Source organism: Gossypium arboreum, chromosome 5 (assembly GCF_025698485.1).
Source record: "Gossypium arboreum isolate Shixiya-1 chromosome 5, ASM2569848v2, whole genome shotgun sequence".
In the NCBI taxonomy this organism is placed as follows: Eukaryota; Viridiplantae; Streptophyta; class Magnoliopsida; order Malvales; family Malvaceae; genus Gossypium; species Gossypium arboreum.
The window spans coordinates 12438441-12463833 of record NC_069074.1 but is presented as its reverse complement, the minus strand read 5'-3'; the positions used below and the strand labels follow the sequence as shown (position 1 = coordinate 12463833).

Genomic DNA, 25393 nt, shown 5'->3' with positions numbered 1-25393 from the left:
TCTATTTATTAGTTTCTATATTTTTTATTAAAAAATCTATCATTTCAATTTTATTATGGATTATGAAACCTAGATTCTTTTTATTGAAAATTTTTATCATTTCAATTTTATTATAGATTATTAAACGTGTTTAACAAAACTACTCAAAATATTAATTTTAATTAGTTTAATTTTTTCAATGTCTTAATTTTCTATTATCTTCATTTTACATTAAAAGTATTAAGGAAGCCCTTATATTTTGGGGTAGATTATGTTTTGACCCTCCATTTAAAAAATGGATAAATAAATTTTATACATTTCAAAACATGCAACTTAACCCCTACTTTAAATTTGATTTATTAAGTGATGATGTGGAACGTTATTTTAAATGATTGATTACTAATTTAATCTTTTTACTATAGTTAAAATATCATTTTATTTTTTAAAATTATTAACAATAATTCTAAAAATTAAAATTTTTAAAATAAATATAAATTATTAAAAAAGTATATTTAAAATTATTTTAATTTTTTTAAAATAAAAATTCTAAAATTCAAAATATATATGTAAAACAATCTAAAAATTTACAAAAAAATCTTAATTTCTTTTTATCAAATTATCCAATCAAAACCATAAACCATCACCTTTTACAAAACTTTTTCCCTGATTTATCAAACCCAAAATTGAAGCTATAAATAAATAAAACTTGATTTAAGAAAACAAATCAACTAAAAGTTTTGATTATTCACTTTCAAATTTCTCATGCTTTCGTTAATGCTTAATTTTATCTTCATCGTCCATGCTTCCAACTAAAATGTACATGAAAGTTTATTTAATGTTTATTTTCTTCTACTTTGGTGAACACTCATTTTCACATCTTTTGGTGGTGTGTAATCACCGTTATAAAATTTTGATTACTCATTTTTTGTATCCCATCAGCTATTATAAACTTTCCCATTTGAATATTTTATTATTTAATACCCTAAGAAGCTTTAATCTTCAAGTTACTAGGTTTAACAATTTCTAGGTTTTGAATTTTTAATATAAATGTTTGGGTTCTTAATAAGAACTCCATGAGTTTTGAAATTTTAGAATTAGTGTTTCAATTTATGAGAAGAAATAAAAGATAAAAAATAGAATTTTAATTTAAAATAAAACCCTAAAGCCATCAACTCATCTCTAGAGGTGAAAAAGTAGCGAAAAGATCTCATTTGTCTTCATTTTCTTCTTTATTGCCAAAGATGTTGTTTATTGTAAATGTGTTGTTTCTTTGGTTTGATTGTATTTTAATAGTAATAAAACCATGATTTTATTTAAATGAATGCTTTTAAAATTGCATTGGAGAGTATTTTCAACCGATAAGGTTAGTGTCTCATTGCATTATATAGTTTTCATCAAATCGAGAATTTTTTTGAAAATGAAAATATCTCCCTATTATTGAAAGTGAGCTCAAATTTTATAAATGATAATATAAATATAGATTTCCATAATTCAATTTTGTCAATATTTGAGAATTGTATTTAAGTTTATTGAATTATGACCTTAAATTGAAATTGTATTTTTTTTCTTTTGTAAATTGTAATAATAAGGCAATGCTCAAGCAATAAACATGACCAGTGCAACTCAAACTCAGGTCATATTTGGAGCGTTAAATACTCTTGACCGTTAAATTATCACATGAAATTCGAAATTATATTATTGAGTATGTTATAATAAAATTGTTCTATTGGGATATTTTTCTTTTAAAATTATTATTTTTAAATTTAAATTCAAAATTTAAAATATACTTTATTACTACACTATTGTGATACACAATCTCAGCTCTGAAAAGACGAACACTAAAAGACGTTAAGTCATGAAAGTATACTTTATTACTACATGATTCCAACCAACATGTGCACTACTTCACTAACTGCCAACTTTATATCAGTTTCGCTCATATTTCATCAACTTTATACTTTATTATTACCCATAAATAACAATTTCAAGTTGTGATCTATTAATAGACGTTTTATCATTCTCATAAATAGTTGGTTTCAATCATTATTGTACTAATAAAATAATTAATTAATTAACTTTTATTTCGTCAAATAAATAATTAAATGTTTTTAAAATTAAAATTACCATATATATTCATCATTAATAAAATATTAAAATAAAATAAGATAATATCATATTTGATATTTGTTTTTCATAAAATGTCTAATCTTGTACTTTAAAAATGTTCCTTGAACTATCAATATATTTTTATTATGGTACTCGATGTTAACATTGTTAATAAATTGTTAAACTAACTAATGAAAATTAGACACGTAAATTTTTTTCAAGTCATCAAGTCTATGTGAATAATATAATATTATGTGAAAAATTAAATAAAACAATAAATAAATAAATAAAACAAATAACTAAACATATGGTTAATAAAAAGTAGTAGATACTAAATTTGAATGAAAGTATATGTACTTTCTTGAATAATAAAAAATATTATTTTCAATGAAAATTATTTGGAAAAGACGACCATTTATTTAAATAGAGAAGATGATATTTTTACTTATTATGTAAGTTTAGTATTTATTTTTTATTAATTATATATTCAATTATTTGTTTTTAATTTAGTTTTTCTTATCCATATGGAGTTGATAATTTGAAAAAAATCTACTTGTTGAATTTTGATTAGTTGGTTTAACAATTTAATAATGATGTTAGTATTAGGTACCATGATAAAACATATATTGATAGTTCAAGTATCGCATCAGACATTTTCAAAATACATGCACCACATTGGTTATTTTATAAAAGTACAGATATAATAATAAAATACATTGATAGTTCAAGTACCACCACTTTCAAATATAAGTATCACATTATACATTTTATGAAATTATAGATACTAATTGCAACATTATCCCAAATAAAATTCAACTAAACCAAATTCTACATAGATACAACACATACGAGCATGCAGAAAAAATGTTTTTCGTTTGCACTTACATTCACATAGCTTAACCATAGGATTCAGAATTTTAAATTTTAATTAGTTTGCGAGTACAACTTTGTAATTTTACGCCATTTGGAAATTGAAAATATACATCATCAACAACAACTAAAAACAAATCTTTCTTTTAATCTGTTTCATATGTAAAAACAGAAAAGGGAAATGCACTAAAATAGGTTATTTAAAAATTTAAATCCAACAAAAAAACCCTTATCCATAAGATAAGTCCATTGTTAAAATCGTTAACCGTTCAATGAGACACTAAAACTTATATAATATAATTTACAAAATAAATATAATTTTTTTATTTTTAAGTTTTTAAAGCTTTTATAAAAAAATATCATTCACATTTAATAGTTTCAATGGTAAAAGGACATGATATATATAACATTAATAATTCAAAGATGCTTTGAAGTACAATTTGGAAAAAGAAATTGTTTAACTCATTTCCCTTACCTTTTTTTTACTTCTCACCTACCAAAAAAAAAAAGAAAAGAAAAAGAGGGAAATCCCTTACCTACCAAACACTGCAAAAGATATCACTAAAACTAGAATTTTTATTTTATTTTAATCATACCTAACATGAATCATATAAAGTTATAAAACACCAGAGTCTAAATTGAAAATAAATGTTTTTAATTTTGAATATTGAGGTCCCCGTAACACATTACATGGTGGTTGCGTGCGGTGCAGTTCCAAGTTGAGTATGAAAAAACGAATAAATGGAGAAAGAACGAACAAAAGCAAAAGGGGAAATGCCAAGTTGTCATAGATTTATAATAAAAAAAAAAAAAAGAAGACAAATGGCTTCAATTACATGAACCCAAAAAACTTATAGAACTGTAAACTCTGATTCATCCTAGGTTAAGGATCACAGTCTAAGGCTCATGTTACAATCAGCTTCACAGGGTTGAACTTCAACTTGAACTTGCATGCATCAATTCCTACCTTTTCCATGTCTTTTCTTCTAAACCACTATGGCTACGTTGCTCTAACTCTTTATTGTTCTGACATACGTGCCTGACAATTGTGTCCAACACGTACTTGAACATGTATATGGAAATATGACTTTCCAAATACATGAAGAAATCTTAAAAAAAAAAAAATGAACATACCGTCATCCATATCCGGCACTAATACCTAGGTCCAAGTAACACCATAAAACGGGACCAAATGTAAGTTCTAGAAATATTCGGGAAATGAGAACACCTTTTATGACTCTAACTAAGGGAACAAAATCGAGATGAATGAAAATGATGACAGATATTATGCCGATATAAGGCCCACATAACCAGCAAATAAAGCCAACACACAGGATACAACATATGCACCAGCAACAATCACAGGTTCTTTGACCCCGCCTAATTCCAGATGATGATGGAAAGGTGCCATTCTAAACAAGCGGCGCCCAGTTCCATGCAAGCGCTTTGTTGTTCGAAAGTATACCACCTAATAAATACGCAAAGTCAGATATGTTAGAGAGAATGGATGCAGTCGAAAGAAAACTTTTATCAACATTCATCCCTTGTTGCAGCAATGATGTATCATATAGAAACCAGGAAAGATGACCCAAAAATACATCAATGACCATGCACTTTAAGTTAATGACTTGGAATTCAAAAGAAATTAAAAATACGAGCAACCAGTAGGTAAGTGATGGAAGGTAACTGAGGGAATATTAGAATACATGGTTGGAATAAATACTGATTCATGAATCAATTATTAGAACCCACTGAAACGAACATATCTTGATGCAAATTATGTACATTTGTATTTGTAAGATTTTCAACGAAATTGGACAAAGAATCAGACCTTTAACTGACAGCGTACCTGTAGAATAACAGATGATGCTTCGATAACAAATATACCAGATGAAAGGAATAAGGGAAAGAACATTCCAGTACAAGCAGCCATTGCAGCTAATGCGCCACCGAGGGCCAAGGATCCAGTATCACCCATAAACACAGATGCTTTGTATCGGTTGTGCAAAAGAAAACCAACACAGGCCCCAGCCATTGATGCTCCAAATATAGCAAGCTCTGATTGGGATTCAAAATAACATTCAGTGTTGAAAGAGGATAAGGTAATACTAACAAAACAATAAATGAAGATTAGAATTCAAAACCAAATTTTAGTGTTTCACTAAGATGAAATAACTGATCATTGCAACAATATCATTTTAAAATTATGATAAGATGGAAGATAATAGAAGCCAAAAACCTTTCAACAAAATTCCGGTATGTCATCCAGACGAAGCAACTTGAAAGTGCAATCATGTGACTTAGAAAAAGTTATTGTTGCAATGACCAAGAGATGAACTTTATTTGGGACCTTAAAAAAACTATGCAGCTCTTTTCCGAAAACAGAGAAAATTCCCCTCCCAACTAATTATATTGCTTGTTCAAACCAAATCCATACTAACCAGGGCATACTGGAAGCACTGCAATTGACATTCCAATAAAGGCTAATGCAGCAGTCCCTCCAGCCAGACCATCAAGACCATCTGTTAAGTTAACCCCATTCCCCATGGAAACAAAACAAAATGAAGTCAACAATAGGTAAACTTTTCCAAAGCACACAAGGCCCAGTGGAGCAGGTAGAGGAACCAGCATTTTCCTGCATTAAAAGCTAATAAAATGGTTTGAGGAATGCCAAATATACACTTGAGCAAAAATAACAAGAAGTAGTTAAAGGATAATCTAAACCAGGTGGAATTAAAGCAATGGGAGGAGAAATGAGAAAGACCAAATGCTAGTTTAGAAAACAAGGAATCATTCATAAAGGCCACTTGATGGACAAGAAAAAGGGTAGTCTATAACTTTCAAAATTCTGTTCCAGAGAGAACACGAAATCAATTTAAAAAAGAAAAAAGGCCTGACACAGATTGAGATTCATTACCTAAGTGCTAAAATTCTGCAAAACAGTTCTTAAAAGGATCTGTGTTTTTAAAATTTTTTCCTTGTGTAACTTAGGAAAGAAAAAAAGGTTCCATTACTTTATATAAAGAACAAAGGAATGTAAAACATGGTTTTCTATCAAAGAACTTAATAAATTCAGTAGAGCCTAAACCTTTTTCAAGTAGCAAGTTAACAAAACTAGGTTTTTTTTCATATTTCCCGACACAATAATAGGTATGCAGGTTACAATAAGATACACGTAATAAGATAAGTTACAAGAAGATATACATGCCATAGGGCGAAGACAAATTTGTAGCATTCAACCAAAACGAAAACCAAATCCCAACAGAAACCTGCAATGATAGACGGGTAGAAATTAGTGGACAACTGGGGTAAAAATGAACTTATGTGGCAACAAGGATGAACCATAAATGATGAAAGAAAGAGGCAAGCAAAAACATAGGTACCTCCAAAAATAGCCTCAACCATGGAGATAAGCCATTGCTGTGTTGCTTAATGACGCACAAGGCATCATCAAGTAGTCCAATTGTAGCAAATGCTAAGGTTGCTGCTCCAGCTGCGGCAACTTCAACAGAAGAAAAACCAGTCGCAAAATTCGAAACAAATAGACCAACTGGTAGAAAGAAAAGTCCGCCCATAGTTGGGGTCCTCTGCTTTTTCGAATGTCTAGAAGGACCTTCTTTCCTAATTATTTGATGGAACTCAAGAGTCTTAAGATAAGGTACACAAATGTAACCTGCACATGCTGCTAAGACCAAAGATATGAAAAATGGAGAGGTCAAGTAGAATTGTGACAAGGGTAGCCTCACAATTTTCCAGCCACACCAATCAACAAGTAAAAGAACGGATGTCAGGAAGATTATGAGAACCAAGTTGTTCAATAGCCCAACGTTTATCCTGAAATCGATTAATGCAAACCATCAACAAAAGCCTCCCACAAAACAATTAGCGATTCGTTTACCCAAAAACAAAATAATTGAAGCTCAATGAGTGGGTCAGAGCTTGCCTGTGTTTCTTCTGGGCTCTTCCAAGCGAAGAAAAGCGACAGGAAGTCAAGGACCGCATGGATACAGAATCATCACCTGAGACAGGAGGCAAATCCACCTCGGCCAAAGGGTTTAGCACGATTTCTCCATCGCTATATTCCCCATCACTGGATGAAGAAAACATATAGGCTGCCACCGAATCGTCAACAATCCAGTCATCAAAAGAAGAAATTCCCATCGAGTCCTGGAAAACATGACAAAAACTCTCCAATTACGAGACCCAGTTCAGAAACCATATTGATTAGCGAAATGTCATTACTTACATCATCATTGGTGGCGCTACACTTATCGTGGTGCCGGAATCGTCGACGTCGCTTTTGTGCATTTTGGGATCGTTTTAACTGTAGCTTGAGAGGAGAGTAGAAATTGGAAGCGACGCCGCGAAACTGAGATGATGAAAGGAAGGCGAGGCGAGACGATACGAGGACAGAGGTGTGTCGTTTCGGGGATCTAGACAGTCCCGAACAGGAGAAATGTTGTAAATTCAAAGAAAAGGAATAAGATCTCATGACTATTTTAGAACCAAATCACACACACTCGCTACAAGAACAATAAAATAATTCATTCCAAGCCATTCCACAACAACAACTACCAAATTTTTGTTGTCAAATACCGGAGAGGCTGCCAGTAAGGGTTCGGATGGGACGCGCCCTTTGAGAACGTGAAGGGAACATTCAAATATTTGGAGATGTTTCAACTTGCATGGGCTGGACTGGATTAAATGCCCCTTACTTTTGGACCTGCCCCAATTATTTAAATTACAAACACTCATCAATCACCTTTCTTCATGCCCAAATATTTAGTATCCTTAACTATTTACATTAAAATATTTACATAAATTCAAAAAAACTTTATTCTAAGAAAAACGTTTTAAAAAACTAGGAGTGCTGAGATTATAAAAATAAAGATATCAAATAAAAGTTATACTTTCTTTTAGTAATCACTGTAAATAATAATAAACAATTTAAATAATGATCAGAAAACTACCTCATAATTGAATATGAGTGTATTTGTTATATAATTACACAATAATAATATATTTAAATAATCATTATAATTAATAGGCCCGCTAAATTAGATATATTTGTAACACCTTACTTTCCAATTCTTAAGAGGGTAAAAGCTAAAATAATTAATAAGTAATTACATTCAATTTCAAATTTTTTAAAATATTTTTATACAAATTTAAGTTATAATTTTTATAATATAAGTATAAACACGTATGAGTGTTTGAAATGATTATGGTAAAAATTTATTTTATTATAAATCCTAAAAGAATGTTAAAAACAATTAGTGTATTTTATAAAATTATGACAATAAATATATTATTTAAACATATGATTAAAAATTATTAGAAGCATAGACATTTCTTATTTATGTTTTTACGCTATATATTATAAAAATAATATGTTTATTTGTAAAAAATGTTAATATTTTTTAAAAGTTATTTGTTAATTTTTTAAAGTTATAATTTATATTATATATTATAATTTTATATTATTTTTACTTGATTTATATATTACTAAAGAGTTTTTACAATCCTAAAAGGATTGTAAAAGCTAGTCATGCAAATACAAAATTTTTTACACCATATTGGAGAGTATAATACCAATTGAGAGAAGAGACATTAGATACGATTGACGGACCTTTTAATTTAAGACATTCAAAAGTTCGACATTTGGCTAAGAGGATATTTATTGCTCTAATAAAAATCATATATAAACAATTTAACTTTAATATAGCATAAAAATAATAATATTGGATCATATTAGCATGGTACATACTTCATAACTTCATTTATAAGTGAACCTAAAATTATTCAAACTTCAAAGAATACATAAAAGAAGATCTTGATAATTTTATGATACTATTCAAATTTAGATGATGATAAACTTGACTAATGACAAACATTTGATGAAAATGAATTTAAGTTCAATATTAAAGAGGAAATAACCCAACAAATATAAGACACTAAAACAATTACATATGACATTAAATTTTCTTATTATTTTATTAGTAATCATATTGTCAACCATTTTTTTTGGCTAACATAATGCGTATAATCATTTAATTTAAAATTTTATTACTTGTTTAGAATACTAATAATTTTTATAGTAATTAAAATTATTTATACTACAAAATGACATAAGAAATTACAATATAATTAGCACTTTTATCAGCTAAACATGTCTAAAAATTACAATTCTTTATAATTACAAGAAAGTACAATTACTACATAAATAATTACACTTTCATATTCAATTACTTTGCACTATTCAAACAATCCGAAAAAATTCAAATTGCAAATCTAGCCCTGAATTTATTGATTAACTATAAGAATTTGCAAAGAAAACTAATTTGATTGGTTGGGACTATAAGTCACATGATGGGAAGAGCCTATATAATAATTAGACTCCTTCCATTTACAAGTTTACGAAATTATTATCTCATTTGATGACAACTTAAATTTTTTCTATGAAATCGTTGTGTCATTCCAAGAAAGCAGTGTGTATACAACTACCATACGACAACAAATAGGGATTTAGCTCTCATTGTGAATTGATCAATGTCTGTACAACATAAATGAAACCAAGACCACTAAACAGATTCAGTTTACTAGGCAGTTTAATTGCAGTTAATTTGGTTTCAAAAGATAAACAATAAAAAAAAATAGAAAATACATGAGATCATCCCGCAGCAATATATTCAAGTTCTTGCGGTACACTCCTATTGACTGGTTTATTTAACATAAAATCTAAAATTGTTAACCACCTTTGTCTCCGTGAGTAAATATTTCACATACATGGAAGCAGATTTTGTTTTATCGAGTCACCGGTTTTAGTTCTCAAGCTATGGCAATAAGTTACCGAGTTCTTTTACATAATAATCGTAATCAACAGAGCAAATCAAGAGAAAAGAAAGTAAAGGGAAATGATTTTAAATCATATAAATATATTCAGACGACAATAAACTATAGCTACAAGTTTCAGAAATTCGAATATCAAGGCAGATGCTTTATTGACAGCCAAAAACAGCACCGCCAGCAGCTTTCAAGTATTCAAAGAACTAAATATCAAACATTATAAGCTATGATGAATGTCGTGCTCAACTGTACAAGCTATGCCGTTCTAATTCACCAAGAAAGAAAAGGAGAACGTTTCTTTCAATACTATTGATTATAGAAAGGTAAGTTCTAACTACAGAAGTTTTGACATAGGTGCTTATAATCTCCAATCGAAAGAAAGCCTGGTGCTAGGGACATGGATTTCCTGTCCCTTGATAACATTGGGAAAGAGAACAAAAGACAAAGTATAAGCACAAAATACTAAGTCTGGTTGATGAAATTTTCGACAATCATTTGTTGATGTTAGGTTAGAGTTATAATAATAGAGAATGAATCAGAAAGTAGTAGATTGCCTATTCATTCAGTCAAACAACTCCTCAGATGTTCGGCACATCACAAATTGGGTGCACCAAGAAAACATCAAGGCTGAGACCGGTCATAAGTACCTGCTGTGCTTCATCACCTTCATCTCTATTCAAGATAATCTCTCTTTATCCATTGCTTACCAAAAAAAAGAAAGTTTCAGATAGGATCTTCTCTGTTTTAAAAAAAAAGGCATAAATAAACTTCCTGTACAGTTTAGCCTTTAATTTTAGATTAATAAATAAATTTATTCAAAGACAAAAAGAGCAGAGGTTGCAAGCTTAAAAACTTTACAGCTTTTTGATAAAAAGACAAAACAATATCGACAATCCCTTCTGCATGTGTCGCAGAATAAGGAAAAGGTTCCATAGGTGAATGCTTGAGATAGATTTGAAGTTACAATCTAACTAATTTACTGGTTGGCTCGCATGAAATACCATCCTCATCAGTTCTACTTTCTTCAATGGATATTTCAAATGTTCTGATATAATATTGAAAATGAGAGAAAACTACAAGGCACGGTGAAGACACTGCCCCTTTCTACGTTTTCCCTTTTTAACAAACAAATACTGTCAAGGTAAATGAAACAAACAGAAATTTGGACACAGTAAGTTAACAAGCTCTTACCATGTCGCTTCTCACTTGTACAAGAATTTTATGATAAACTGCCCTTTCACTGCAAGCTACAAAATTCACAGATTCGACGACATACCTATGTGCAATTGTTAATTCCTCAAATAGATCAGCTAAAACTTATTTTTATACTATCTGTCTTCATCCATAAGTTACTTAAAAACCAAATTCAAGCCCAGTTTCTTGCTTCTATCAGTGAAGTTAAAAATTGCGACCCATGTGAGATATCATTATCAACTTTAACCCTTTTTATGGTATTAGCATAATAGTTCCATCTTCTTGGTGATTGGAGAGGTCACTAATCATTTCCACGCAGCAAAACCAATCAAGGCTACAAGCCTATAGGCGTTAGAGGATGGTATAAGCACGGTTACATTCTTAATGCTGACAAATAAATAAACAAAAGAAAACCTCAAATCAAGCGAGAACTGTGATTACTTACCCTAAAACCTTTTTTTGTTCTTCTTAATCGGACACGTGATATACTTACGCACGTTTTCATCGCTACAATAATATTCCAGCTCCAAGAACATGAACATAAAAATAAAGAATTAAAGATTAAAAAAAGCTCATCTAAAAGAACATAAAAACAATGAAAAAAAAACAAAATAGGCAGAAAGCAGCAATCTAGGGTTTAGATTTCAAAGCAAGAGAGAAAAACTTGTGCTCTTACCTGTTTGATGAACTGGTTTTTAAGATCGTCAGTTAGCGGAACAATCGCCTACGAAGTCTTCTTATTCTGACTCTGACCCTGCTCATGGTCGTGCCTCCTCTTCGGACGGCGGTGATGGAATCTCCTCTTTTCCTTTACTTCTCTCCTGCTCTCTTGTTTCTTCCGCTCGGTGGAAACCCTTTAAAATGAAGCGGTAAATTTAAGATTGAGCCAACTCAAGGGTGCTTGGTGAAAGGAAAATTTTAACCCTGGGCCTGGCCTTTTATTGGGCAGGATGATGAATTACTAAACTCTGGACCTATTTGTTAAAAACGACTTATACTGGATATAAATAACCCATTTGTGCTTGTAAGGTTTTGGGGTTTAATTTTAAAGGAAAGGAATTCCATTACTTCATTGTTGAATTGGAATATCTTAATTTTAATTATTCAAGTGCTTCATCGGGTTTAATTAATGTGAAAAAATTATATTAAACTTTTAATATAAAATATTTCTACTTTGATTCATGGTTGTGTTTTAAAAATAAAACTTGATCATTGCTCAATTTGAACTTTGAATTCGAGTCAACTTTAAATTTTTTTGTAATTTAAACTTGACTCAATTACACCTATAAATTAATGAAACACTTTTGCTTAAATTAATTAAGAATTTTGCTTAATAATAAATAAGAAAACTTAATTGATTCTTTTTTACAGTAATTAAGGGACCCTTCAGCCCCTTCAGCCCCTTCTAAAAATTATTTGGCTTAATTATCTTGGCTTTAATATAAAAAAGACATCAGCAAATGCAACTAAACTCATTTTCATTTCTCAAACGAAAACGTGGAAAGAAGATGACATTACAAGCAACTTGGGATATTTTAGCCTTAAAACCTTACATAACTAAAGCAAGTATTAATCTACCCTTCACTTAAGGCACCCAACTCTAAACCAAAACCAAAAGGTAAGCCCAAAAAGAAAGTCCAAGCCCTAACAACACTTGGACCTCATTTCTACTTGCCCATGAATACCACACCCGAACATCGTCCACCACCGGACCACATAGTGAGCTCATGTCATCGGTTCTTGTATTGTAATACACACTGTAGAACGCGATACGTGTCCTCTCCGCCTTGGCTGTGAAGTTCACACTAGCAACTTGGAAGGTGGAGTTAGAGTCAGGCGTGTAGTGAAAATTTTGTGCCTGGTCCCCTGCAAATGCCATTACAGCCAGTGGTTCCTTGCATTTGTCCCCAGCGTGCCCCAAAAAGAAGGTCAAGCTATATAGCTTGTCTGGTCTGGTTTCCACCATTTGAGAAATGATGCCTTCCTTGCCGGAAACCAACTCCACGGCACGTTTGCCTTCTGGGACAGCATAATGGTTGGAATCAATGTATCGAACCGCCCTGGTTGATTCGACCATCCATCCTGGTAATGGGGATGTCTCTTCGTCAAGGTTGGTCGGGAGCAAGACACCAAGAGATACATTTTGGAACATCCAAGGGCCAAATTCAAAGCCACTGTTAACTACTGCATTGTCTGAAGAAAACATAAAACAAGGTGAAATTCAATCAACAACGTGGTGAGAAAAACATTTCAAAATATTCATTCCGGTTCCTCGAGATGTAGAAAATACAAAGTAAATGTTTCCCGGATATATCACAATTGTCAGAAACAAAAAATTTAACAATTATTTTACTCATGGCGAGAAAAAAAAAAAGGTTAAGATATGCGTGTTAAACATGGTGAGCAGTGACCACAGTTGATTCGACGGTTCAGAGTATGAGAAACATATACGTAATTTATAACAACCACCACGTAACATAGATTTGTAAAGTTGGTGGCTTGACTGGGGTTTTCGTATTAATGATCCTACCTTATTTTTTTTTCCAATGCTGCTTTCTCTTAGGGCAAAGTTACTACGCTGCTATTGTAATTGTAAATAAGGATATTAAATCTAGACCTAACATTTTCCACATTTTGCTACATTCAAAAAAGAAAAGAAAAAGCAGTCCCTTGGCTCATCTTTTACCTAAGAAAACCAGTACGTAATTTGTTTAACTTTTTGTTTCTCCATTGAAGTCCAACTTTACTAGCAATAAAATTGTTACCTCGACTCTAGGGTAAGATCCAGCAATTTAGGGGATAGGGGTCCATGAATGGAAATAAGTCGACCGGTTAGTACCTCCTTGGGACAATGATCTTTGAATTTTCTCGGTACCTTATCTTGAAAAATAGTACCTAATCCCAAGACACAATTTTGAGACTACACAACTCTCACTATTACAACAAGCTTCACACGTTTAATGTGACCCATAATGTCCCATACCAAAAAAGTGAACGCAATAACTATAAAAAAAAAAAAAAAAGAAGGAAAAAAGGAAAAAGAGAGAGAAATTGTATAGTGTTGTTTACCTTTGGGCTGATCAGGGGTAATAAGTTTTTTAATGGCAATATCATCAATGATGGGCCCACATTCCGGGTCATCTTCCATGCCGGTGTTCCGGAAAACCAACGGCACTTTATCCTCCTCTGCCTCGAATGAAATCGAGTAAGGGTCCCACCCTTGCACGTTGTACAATGTTTGGAGGTCTACCGACTGTGAAGCAGGTGGCACGGACACATTCAATGACTCAAGTTGCGCGCACGTGCGGGCCGCACTGAAGGTAACTGCGTACGTGGACCCTTTCTCCACCGTTACTTCTTGGCTGATCTCTGCGTCATTCCCCAATCTAACGGCTTTCGAGCCTCCGGGCACGATGAGGAGCATCCCTCCGCTCACTTTTTCCCCAGAAGACACCAGCTCCACTCTGCCTTTTGTTCTCCAGCTCGGGATCTCCGTCGGCCCATCCGCTATTGCCTCGCTTGGGAAGCCGTTCGAGGGTCGTGCCTCGAAATCACCATTTGCCACCAATCCTTCACAACAAAAGACAACGAATTTATACCAACTTAGGAGCATTTTTTTTGGTACCATAAGAGTAAAGTTTGATAGACCAGAATCTTAGGTAAATTTTAACATATATTATAAGCCTTGATTACAGCTCCAATAGAATCAAATCTTAGGCTTATTTACACAAATTACAACATGGGGCTGAATTTACACATTTATGCATTAATATATTGCATGGGTATTAACAACCAAAAGCTAGTAGGTATACTATAGGAAGAAAATAAATCTTTGGATAATCTATCTTGGTTACTAGCTTTAAAGTGGAGGCCAGCTCATGCTCATGCCCTAATAAGAAAACGAAACTTTGTCACAGAAAAATAAATGAAAAGTACCCAGACTCGCATAAAATAAGCTGCAAACAAAAACGAAACTATAATTATAAAAATAAATATAATAATGACCAACGTATTTATCAATCAGTATTCGACATTTATTCTCCAAGTCTGTAAATTATCATACAAGTTGGGGGAAGGGGGAAATGAAAATGTCGATGGTGGCCGCATAAAGGCCGTGACTAGTACCATCCAGCTTGAAACATGAGCCAGTGATCACCGTGTGGGGCCTACCCACCGTTTCAGCCATTATTTTCTACGCTAGTCTCCTCTACTTTGACTCCACAATAGAAATTCAAAAAAAGAAAAAAAACCTGGTAGAAATGCGTTCTAATTTTTTATATATTTTTTTTATTGGCCAAGTAGAAATGCAGGCTTACGACAGTGAATGCGAATCTTTTACGGAACGGAACTAAGCTGGAAATTTGGACGATGCACTAAAAGGACAAGGATTGTTTGCAGAAACAACCCTTGTCTTTTGTTAAACTAAGATTAAAAAAGAAGAAGATGTAATTGGCATGAATATATGTTCCTCTTTGGTCATTTCACTCACCTTAGAACAAGGCGAAAAGGGAACACGAAGGACTCATTCGTCAAAATCCTTAACTCACTTCTATTCTATTCTATACCAACACTCACCTTTCCCACCTTTTACTTTTTGACATAGCCACATTTATTTTTTTCTCAATTTTCTTCTATTGTTTTACTATCGTTTCTTACTTGAAAGAATAGACCTTTGAAGTTCAACATTTGCCATTAAAGAAGCTACCAACTACCGAGTCATCCAGCTTGGCCATAAAGTTTGCTACAATTAACTATGACTTTGGTATCTAAATATAGGTTGATGCTATAGCTTTCGGCCAATCGATCACTCATGGCTTGTGCAAAATGCTTTTAACCCCACTAGACTGAGTGATAATGTAGTTGACAACCGACAATGACTGCCAAACAAATTCACGTAATACGTTTAATTATTGTGGTGCAGTTAAACCCTTTAAAGCTTCCTCACTACTCACTAGTAAAGAAATAATAAGTATTTAGAGGAATAACAGGCTTGCATACTTAAAGTAAGAAAGGATCTCCAAGAAACACTCAATTATGGTGGGACAGATAATGATACAGTGGAGTGCTACATTTAAAGTTTGTTTCAAAGTATTAACAGTCAATAACTGCATGCATGATTAGACTCTTTTGAATTTAGAAAAAGAAAAGAATAAAAAGAACCAAAAGATCTTAAACATTTAATGGCCCACGTTTAGACTTTTCTAAAAATAAATAAAAATCAAATCAGCTTAAGTTGTAGTATAAAGTTATTCAGGTTAGTGCTGGCTGTGTTGGAGCATAAGTAAAGCTCACTCTTTAGTCTTTACTGAAAACGGCGTCGATCTAATGGCTTTATCGAAGGAAAAGAGTAAAAGATATTATGGAGTTTAATTGGAAAGAGAAGAGAATCTTTGCAGGAAATGAGGGAATTCATGTGGGCATTTGCAGGAGAAAATGGATAGAGGATTTGTCACTGAAATATATGGGCATTTTAATTGCAGTCCGCTGGTGTGAAAAACCTAAGTCTATTCATTGTTGTTTGAATGTACCAAAAAAAAAAAATTGTTCTTTGAAGGGATCAATGAATGACAAGGAATGGAAGAACTAAACCTCTTTAAGCAAATCATCTGAAATCCAAATCACATGGTAATTTTGTAATAATAATCAAAATCACTAAAGCTTATAGACAACCAAATCCCCAACATAAGATAACTCCCTTCCCCCCGAAAAAAAAAGACTGTAGCTAGCTAATGCAATTAACACTTTTAACAGATCTCCTGCATAACAAAAGCCCCGGGAAGCATAATCCAAAAAGAACCAATGCAAGAAGTCGAAAAGATGTTCTCAAAAAAAAGGCAAAAAGGGAAATGAGGTAGTACGTATGCAGATGGAGAATGATGGAAGAAAGGAGATGAGTACTTACCATCTTCAGTTAGAGCTAGAGTAGAGAAATGAGGGAAGATAAGCATAAAAAGGAAGAGGCATCTCTTTATTGCGGAGCTCTTGGCCATCGTCTTCTTTGCCAAACTCTCCTTCGCACTTCTCTGGTAAAAGGGCTTGAGTCTCTGTTGTGATGAGGGATTTGAGACAGAGCAGGCAGGGTCTTTTTATCCACGGATTCCAGTACTATATCGTCTTTTTCTTCTTAACTAGTTAGTACCATATCGTCTTTTACACTTTAGCTTTTCCAGTTAAAGCAGTTACCGTATATATAATTTTTATTTGATCGCTGTAACTTCGTTACTTTGGCCATCATATTTTCCTTTTCCTTTATTATTTGTCTGAGGTTTTAGGTGTCCTGCAATTATATTTAGTTGTCGATTAAATTTGAATCACTTTTTACGATGATCAGCCAATGAGACATTTGTTCTTGTCGGCGGTAATAAGAGTTTGAGTTTTTGAAGTGTTATAATTTGAAATTTAGCTTTTTAAACTTTTGTTAATTTGGTGATTTTAGTTAAATTTAATTCTTAATATTTTAAAAGAGTTATATGAATTTTTTTTAAAAGTTGAAATAATGTTTTTAATAAGAATATTAATTAAACTCTTAATTATTTAAAATAAGAGTTTATATACAATCCATGTGTACTTTAATTTATTTATTTATTTTAAATTTGTATGAATTTGAGTTTAGATACAATTTATGTGTACTCTAGTTTTTTTTTTAAATTTGTATGAATTTTTTACATATTTTTAATTTTTAAATTATTTGTTGACATGATATAAAAAACAAATGATTTTAAGTTAGCATGATATGGACATAGATCGTAATGTGAACGCCACGTCAACAATGATAAAATTAATGTTTTAATCACCATTTTCGTTAAAAACGATTTGACTCTTTTTAAAAGTTAAGGATTAAATTTAGCTAATAATAATAATTTTCAAATTGATAGAACATGTAAACATTGAGAGTTAAACTTATCATTATGCATTTTGGAATTTGAGCCTTTAAATTAAAATACACATAGATATTTTTATATTAATTATGAATTTAAGTTTCGCTATATATATATATATCATGTTAAGATGTATTTTAATTTTTAATTTTGTTATGTTTTTATTAGTTGTTTCTAATTATAATTACTCAAACATGCATTATTTATGATTGTAATTTCACTGTACTTGTAAAGTACCTTAAAAACCCCTTTTGAGCATTATCAATTCAACAATGTAAACCAACAAGGTATTGATTAAAATGGCAAGGTTTGAAGCCTTGAAAATTTTAATGTCCTAGGTTTTACTTCCATCATGAGTAAATAGTATGTTTTGATTCTCTCTATATATTATAGCCATAAGTTTAACCATATGTAAGTCTTGTTCAAATTTATTCCAAACTTAGATTTAAGAGAAATTATTATATAAACCCTTCCCACCACATAAGACATGAATTTAACCAATAAAATTATAACATGTCAATATTTATTTCCACATCAGCTACCAATATCAACTACATCTCTTTCCTACTCCTTCAATACTGCACTAGTCTCTTTTATGGACCAAAACACTTTCCCAAACAATGAAGAAGGAAAAGCTTGCTCAAATTTACTGTTTTGATAAATAGAAAATGAAAACCATTGACACTAAAGTTGTTGAGAAGATTTCATGAGTTTAGCTGTATGTTAGATAAGTCCTGAAGAATATGAAAACCTTAAGTTTTGACAAGAAACTGATGTATCCGAGATCCTTTAGAACTTTAATGACTAATTCTTCTGATCCTTTCATAACTCCTATGCAAAGCAAAGGGCGGAATAGTTCACAGTCGTCGAGGGTTTTGACGGCACAGATACTAGTTGACTAGAAGTACTTTCTCTAGAATCAATGAACTATTTACGCCTTAGAAAAAAAGATGGATCAACTAACACAGAATCATGAGACAACTCCACTTCCTGGGTCGTCAAAGCATTAAAATGCCAACAGATCAATTGGTTCCTTGGACTGATTTACAGTAGTTTCAATTGAAAATATTTTCGTCGATTTACCCTTCAATTGCCATGTTCAAGACAGAAACTTCTTTGAATCTTTTTGCGAATGCTATATACATAATTAACTGTCCAGGTTCGGGTAATTCAAGTGTTGTCCTTATTTGGACTTCTCAGTATGATGCTTTGTTAATTTTGTTCACTCTATTGTTTCCATTTTTTAAAAATTTTATGTAAAAGTTAGTGTTTTTTTTTTTTTATGGAAAAAGCTATTAGATTTGTCGTAATGGTTTATATTTTCTTTAATTTTGTTTCAATGAACATCACCTTCATATATGATGTGTGTATTTTATAAGCAACGGTAAAAGAGGGGAAACCTGATCATGATTTCAGAGTGACACAGGGCACAATGGTGAATTTTTTTATTACATTAGCGTAAGAAGTTATTGATGCAAATATGGTGCAGTGGAGTCAGAGGATTAGGGAAGAGATGCAGTTGATATTTGTAGCTGACATGGAAAAATAATCCAGACATGAAAAAAATTAATGATCTGTTATGATTTTATTGGTCCAATTGTACTTTATATTGTTTATAATTATAATTATTCATGTATCATTATTTATTAAAAAATATAAATATTATATTAATTGTTGACCTAAAAAGATTTTTATTGATTGCTCACGTAAAGACTTCGTTTTTTCTTCTCTCTTGACTTAACCTAAAGATTTTATCAATGAAAGTCCCTCATTCCTCATCTCTTTCCTTTTCTTCCAACCTTACCTCTTTTATCTTTTCTTTCCTCCCTTTTATCCACTCTTTCACCATTTTCCAAGCTTCAAAATCGGATAGGTGGTTGAACTGGTTAGGCCATTAGTTCAGTCTAGAGGTGTGCATGGGCCGGGCTACCCGGCCCGGTCCGGCCCGAAGGCCCGCCCGAAATGTGAGAGGGTTTGGACAAAAATATAGGCTCGAAAAATGGGCTTGGACAAAAAATAAGACCCGTTTAAAAAATGGGCCTGACCTCGGGTAAGGTATTTTTAGCCTGAGCCCAGCCCGGCCCAAACTCACTAAAGGACAAAAAAATCTGCATATTTTTTTTTTAATTTTTGAATGTTATTTTCTTGTTGTTTTCTCCATATTTTGCGACCATTTTACTATTATGTTGCTATTATTTTATTATTATTGTTTGGATATTGTATAAAATTTATTTTATTGTTAATTTTCTTATTATTTTAAAGGCATTTGTTAATTTTTTATTATTTTAGAAGCATTTGCTTGTTAAGTTGCATTTATTTTAGTGTTATTTAAGTCTACATATTTTTCAAAATTTATTTTCAATTTGTTGGGAAATATTTATTTTGATATTTTTAGTATTTTTGATATATTATATATATTTAAAAATAATAAAAAAATAATATAAAAATTTAATACGGGCGGGCCGGGCCGGGACCGGGTTTTAGTATTTTTATCCGGGTTGGGCTTGGGCAAAATTTTAGGCCTATTTTTTGGGCCCGGCTCGGCCCTAGCCCAATAAATGAGCATGATTTTTTAGTTGAGCCCGACCCGAACCCGGCCCGGCCCTGTCCATAAACACCTCTAGTTCAGTCCTTCTGGTTTGATTAAATAAATCATTAAAAATTAAAATTTCGGTTCAATTGGTCTATATTGATTCTCGAATCAACAAATTCAAATCCTCTCTTTAGACTAGTATCCCGTCTGATTTCCGATCCAATTAGTTTGACCAGATTGATCCAACCATGTTCAAATAACCTAACCATTTCCCCAATTTGAGTAAACCTTTAATTTCCTTAGCCATATTTAAGTCACACCTCCTTAAGGCCGAATAGTGTGGTTTTTTTATTCGCTCATAGTTATTGGTTTTTTGTCGAAGGGAGATTTGGACCTGATCTAGTTCATCAATGACTTTGAGCTCAAATCCAAGATCCAGTTGAGGTTGGTTTAAATCAACTCCATCATAGCTTTGAGCAACCTTCGAATGTGTTTGGCGTCGGTTCTTGGTTCTACTTGGGTTGTGCCCCCCTCGGAGGCTACAACGTAAGCCTTTGCGAAGAGACTAGGCTTCTTGTTTAGCCAAGTTCCCTCACCTTTAAAGTCTCTTGTTATATAGAGTTATTTTTTTAGTTCTAAGCTTGTCATGGTGGCATGAATGCCTCAGCTTAAATCATGCTTTTATCTTTTGAATTGTGCTCATTTTTGCATTTGGGTATCTATTTTTTTTTTGTCTCATTTTAGTATATAAACTATTATTTTCATCTTAATTTACTCATAAATAAAAAAAAATTATTGGTAGAAATGTGACATATGACAATTCTTATTTGGTATTGACAAATTTTTGAGTAAAATGAAACAAAAATGATAGTTGAGTTATCTAAATGGGACAAAAGTTAAAATACCAAAATGAAAAAAATAATTTAGAGGTTAAATCATTACAAAAATTTTAAAATATATAATTTAATAATTTAAATGAAAATTTTAAAATAATTTATTGACCATTTTGTAACTTTTAAAATTAAATGACAAAACATATAACTTGTGACAATTGTTAATTTTTGGAGCAAGATGTTTAAAGATTTTTACCAACTAGTTCAAAAGAAATATTTCCCTAATTAACACATCTGATCAAGTTAGATACAAAAATATACAGTCACCCAAAAACAACAACAACAATATATCATAATTGGATTCAGGCATCATTGTTAGAGATTAAACAGTGTAATCCAGGTCCGGCCCAAATAATTACAGTAAAAATAGGCCTTTGAAAAATACCGTACGGTTTCTCTCCGTCAAAGCGCGTCAGCTAGAGCCCAGGATAACAAGGCTGCGGAAGAACAATGAGTTCCTCCTCTACAGCTCTTCGAGAACTGCAGCGGGACCTCGAAAACAAAGCCAACGATCTTAGCAAGCTCCAGAAAGGCAAGACAAACGAGACCTATTCTCAGCTTCTTCTCTTTTTTTTTCTTTATTTCCTATTTGCTTTCAAATATTACGATTGAGAAGCCCTATAGTTTTATTTATGTATTCGTTGAATGGCCTCTCGCCAGATATAGCCAAGAACCATCAAGTCAGGAAGAAGTACACTATTCAGTTAGGAGAGAACGAGCTAGTCCTAAAGGTTTCCTTGGGTTTTCGTTATTTTGCTGATTGAATTGATTGATTAATTATTTAGCTTTCAAATGATTTTTGATGATTATTTGTTCTTTTGCTGGAAAAAAAAATGTTATTAGGAGTTGGATTTGTTAAACGAGGATGCAAATGTGTATAAGTTGATAGGTCTAGTGCTTGTGAAACAAGATTTAGCGGAGGCTAACGCCAACATTCGTAAGAGAATTGAGTACATCTCTGCTGAATTGTACGCTTCCTTTCACATTTTATCTTTTGTCTTTGCTTTTGTTGCTAAAAAATATTACGGATGGTTTCTATTGGTCTTGTATAAGAATCATTGATAGTATTATTTTGCCCGGACATTTTGAGGCAATGTTAAGCACTATGATTCAGATACAAAGTCGGGGTTAGGGTGGTGTTCGGATTATGAGTTTTTACTGTAAATGAGTGGGTTTTCAAATGTGGTTTCCAAACCTGAATTTTGCGACCCAACTAAAATTCCAAATTAAGCTAAGTTGGTTTCATTTTAAGTAATATCTCATTCCATGCGGATATATTCCCATAATAACATGTTTGTCTGGGGTTCAGTATTAAAAGTCGATTTCTTATTTATTTGAAAGTAGAGGGCATGCTTTTCCCTGATCCTTCTAGAGTTGTAACCAGATGTGCTTCCTCTGTTACTTTTTTCTTTTGACATGCTTAAGCAGTAACCTTGAATCTGCATTTTTTTTTTAATTCTGCAATGTGCATCATGTGATATTGTAATTATCATTCTATAGTTGCATGTGTATGAACTTTAAGACTTTATTTCTGTCAACAGGAAGCGACTTGATGGATCTCTTCAAGATTTGGAAGAGAAACAACACAGCAAAAGAGAAGCGGTTGGTTTTTTTTTTTTTAAAGTGCTTTACTTGTGCTGTTTTGATGCCTATATAAATTGTCTCTATTTGACTCTAAAAAACACTGGCACAACATGTTTATGAATTGTGAAAGAATTCTATTATGTTTAGTTAAACAAATGAAGGCTGTTAGATAATCATTCAGAGGCATGATTATTTATGACAAGAAAATTTTGACGTGAGACTAAGATTGATTGTTAGTATGGTTCAAAAGCATTAAGCGAGGTTTGTTTTATCCTGCTTGCTACTAAATCCTTGTTACAAGGGTTTTTGGGTCTTGATGAGTACCTGAAATAGGTGATATCATTGGGGTGCTAATTTGCTAATACTCTGTATGTCTACTTTTGGGTCCTAGCTTGCAGTATTTACTTAGTTGGCTTTGCCTGATTCATCAAGGTCCAATTTCATTTAAATTTGTTCTTATTATAAACTTCTGTGTTGTTTACAAATTTGTTGGTTTGCCTTTTGCATTCCACAGACTTAGCTGTTAACATCTCGGATTAAATTTCTTTTTTATTTTTTCTCTAAAATACCATGGCCATTTTACAAACTGCTTTTTACATGGATGCATCTTGCTGTTTGGCTTTTATGAAAGTTGCCTACTTGCCTCCTGGTAAACTAGAATACAACAATCATATAAGTTCCTGTTAAATCCACAAGATATGAAATCAAATTGTGTTTTGGTATACTAGAAAATGTCTTTTTCCTTTTAAGTTGAACTCTAAGAAAATGTAATTAGATTTATAAGCCATATTTTCTTTGCGCTCTTTTCTACCCCCTCTCATGCAACGTTTCTAATTTATATTTTGCAAAAAGTTGCATCATGAGTATGCATTTCTTGCTAAGCCTAACAAATGCTAGTATTGAGTAAAAGCAAAAATTGAATTTGATCCATTGGCTTTGTATGCACTAGATATTGAAGGTGCAGCAGAGGATTCAATCTCATCAAGCCGGAAAAGCCAAGGCTTAGCCCATCTTCATATGTTTTGCCCTGGTGAACATTATCATTCAAGTGGCATGATATTCTATGACCCATAGTTGTAAAATCATGATTGGATGCCTTGGTTGGAGCTGTAATCGAGTGTTCTTGAACCATAGTTGTAAAAGTTACAGTGTGTGGTTGCCTCTTTAACTATGGTCCTTAACAGTCATGGCAAGATCAGAAGCTGTTCTAAGCAATGCATTTTCTGCCTTATTGGTTTGAATTTTTACTCCATTCATATTTTTCTAATATTATCAACCGCGCCCTCTGCTCTTTCCCATTACCCAACAAATGTTGATATGTTAATCCAGCAGGAATTATTGATGGGGTCTTTTTAACGTAGCCAGATTTTTGCTTACAAAAATAACAAGGCTTGGTAGCCTGAAAGGGCCCAGGGTAAATGTTAGAAGAAGCAGATGGATTCAAATAGCTCCATGTTCAATTCATACATGAACTAAAGCTTTAAAAATAAAACGAATAGATTTGCTAATACTTATTTATTGGGTTAAAAGAGGACAAAAGAAATTTCAAGCTTGTTGATGGCTTCTTTTGAGTGCTTGTATGCATTAAGTTTTAGAAGCATCTTTATCCATAAATAATGATGGATTTATAATTCGATTTTCTTTCCTTAGAAAAGAGATTTCTAATTTCTAGGTAAAATCGAATGAAATTATGAGAACTTAATGATATCATTTTAATTCCTTAAATGAAAGTAAAAAAATAAACTTCTTTTTCCGTCTTCAAGTTCCTAAACTATTCTATCACATTTTGCATTTTCGAGAGAGGTAGTTTGTTGCCGGTGTCGGGCAGCAACTTAAGGCTACCTTTCCCCTCTCCGTCTCCTTCCTTGCCTTTTTTCTCCCCCTCTTGCCCTTGTCCTTTTCTTCCATCGCCTCTCAAGCTCACGACAGACTTAGCTCCGGTCACCATGGGCTCTTTTCCTCCCCCTTTCTACTATTTTCTCCTATCCGTTTTTATGTTATGGTTTGCTTTTGTTTTACTTGAGGTTCAGTTGCGTGCTGCATTCTAGCGATACCAACGTTTGGTTTGATGGGCTCTTCCGGAGGGGGTGTTTGGCCTCTGTATCGGGTGATTTTCATCACCCCTAGTACTTCGAGTTCGCAGAGCAATTCTAAGGTGTATGACTCCGTCAGAAAGCTTTTGTGGTTGGATTATCTCCGGTTTCTTGTATCACCAGATAGTCTCAAACAGATGTTTTGCCTTTCTCAACCGAACCTTGGTGGTGAAAACGATGACTAAGAACTTGGGATTGCTGTTGGTTCTTGTTGTGTGGGACGAAGTCAAAGCTTTGTCCATTTTAATCCTATTTCTTTTAGTCTCTTTTATATTTTGTTAGGTCGATCGTGACCTCTACTGTTGTGCCTCTTTTCACTTCGCCGGATATGGCTGATATTCACTCGACTACATGTTTTCGAGTTTGGTTTGATTACATGATAGCCTTGCTGTATCTTGTCCTTGTGGAATTTCCTTG

The 25393-nt window shown here is 32.5% G+C and overlaps 3 protein-coding genes and 1 long non-coding RNA gene across 4 annotated transcripts; 1 reads left to right on the top strand and 3 right to left on the bottom strand.

The window, feature by feature from the left end:
• Positions 1-3747: 3747 nt before the first annotated feature.
• Positions 3748-7648, bottom strand: LOC108450258 (phospho-N-acetylmuramoyl-pentapeptide-transferase homolog). The gene is made up of 7 exons (XM_017747800.2): positions 7202-7648; positions 6899-7122; positions 6339-6789; positions 6160-6224; positions 5397-5590; positions 4805-5013; positions 3748-4423 (listed from the first exon to the last, which is right to left on the bottom strand). Exons 1-7 carry the CDS (start codon positions 7445-7447, stop codon positions 4241-4243), a joined length of 1572 nt encoding a protein of 523 aa, XP_017603289.1. The 5' UTR covers positions 7448-7648; the 3' UTR covers positions 3748-4240.
• Positions 7649-10820: 3172 nt separating this feature from the next.
• Positions 10821-12060, bottom strand: LOC108450037 (uncharacterized). Its single transcript, XR_001866194.2, has 2 exons — positions 11441-12060; positions 10821-11337 (listed from the first exon to the last, which is right to left on the bottom strand). It is a non-coding gene; the product is annotated as an uncharacterized LOC108450037 (long non-coding RNA).
• Positions 12061-12456: 396 nt separating this feature from the next.
• LOC108453666 (protein DUF642 L-GALACTONO-1,4-LACTONE-RESPONSIVE GENE 2-like) lies at positions 12457-17164 on the bottom strand. Its single transcript, XM_017751915.2, has 3 exons — positions 16898-17164; positions 14065-14565; positions 12457-13188 (listed from the first exon to the last, which is right to left on the bottom strand). The coding sequence occupies exons 1-3, from the start codon at positions 16983-16985 to the stop codon at positions 12596-12598; spliced, it is 1182 nt and encodes a 393-aa protein (XP_017607404.1). The 5' UTR covers positions 16986-17164; the 3' UTR covers positions 12457-12595.
• A 4459-nt stretch (positions 17165-21623) lies between these two features.
• Positions 21624-24135, top strand: LOC108450755 (prefoldin subunit 6-like). The gene is made up of 5 exons (XM_017748516.2): positions 21624-21831; positions 21960-22030; positions 22143-22267; positions 22841-22901; positions 23833-24135. The coding sequence occupies exons 1-5, from the start codon at positions 21750-21752 to the stop codon at positions 23887-23889; spliced, it is 396 nt and encodes a 131-aa protein (XP_017604005.1). The 5' UTR covers positions 21624-21749; the 3' UTR covers positions 23890-24135.
• Positions 24136-25393: the final 1258 nt, after the last annotated feature.

Bases quoted from the DNA above. Each gene is read 5' to 3' on its own strand.
- LOC108450258 (XM_017747800.2), bottom strand. From the start codon at position 7,447: ATGAGATCTTATTCCTTTTCTTTGAATTTACAACATTTCTCCTGTTCG. The intron at 6,790-6,898 runs GCAAGCTCTGAC...AATCGATTTCAG, and splicing joins AGAGCCCAGAAGAAACACAG to GATAAACGTTGGGCTATTGA. The intron at 5,591-6,159 runs GTATATCTTCTT...CTTTTAATGCAG, and splicing joins TTGTCTTCGCCCTATGGCAT to GAAAATGCTGGTTCCTCTAC.
- LOC108453666 (XM_017751915.2), bottom strand. From the start codon at position 16,985: ATGGCCAAGAGCTCCGCAATAAAGAGATGCCTCTTCCTTTTTATGCTT. The intron at 14,566-16,897 runs GTAAGTACTCAT...TTTGTTGTGAAG, and splicing joins TCTAGCTCTAACTGAAGATG to GATTGGTGGCAAATGGTGAT. The intron at 13,189-14,064 runs GTAAACAACACT...TGTTTTCTTCAG, and splicing joins TACCCCTGATCAGCCCAAAG to ACAATGCAGTAGTTAACAGT.
- LOC108450755 (XM_017748516.2), top strand. From the start codon at position 21,750: ATGAGTTCCTCCTCTACAGCTCTTCGAGAACTGCAGCGGGACCTCGAA. The intron at 22,031-22,142 runs GTTTCCTTGGGT...AAATGTTATTAG, and splicing joins AGAACGAGCTAGTCCTAAAG to GAGTTGGATTTGTTAAACGA. The intron at 22,902-23,832 runs GTTGGTTTTTTT...TGTATGCACTAG, and splicing joins AACACAGCAAAAGAGAAGCG to ATATTGAAGGTGCAGCAGAG.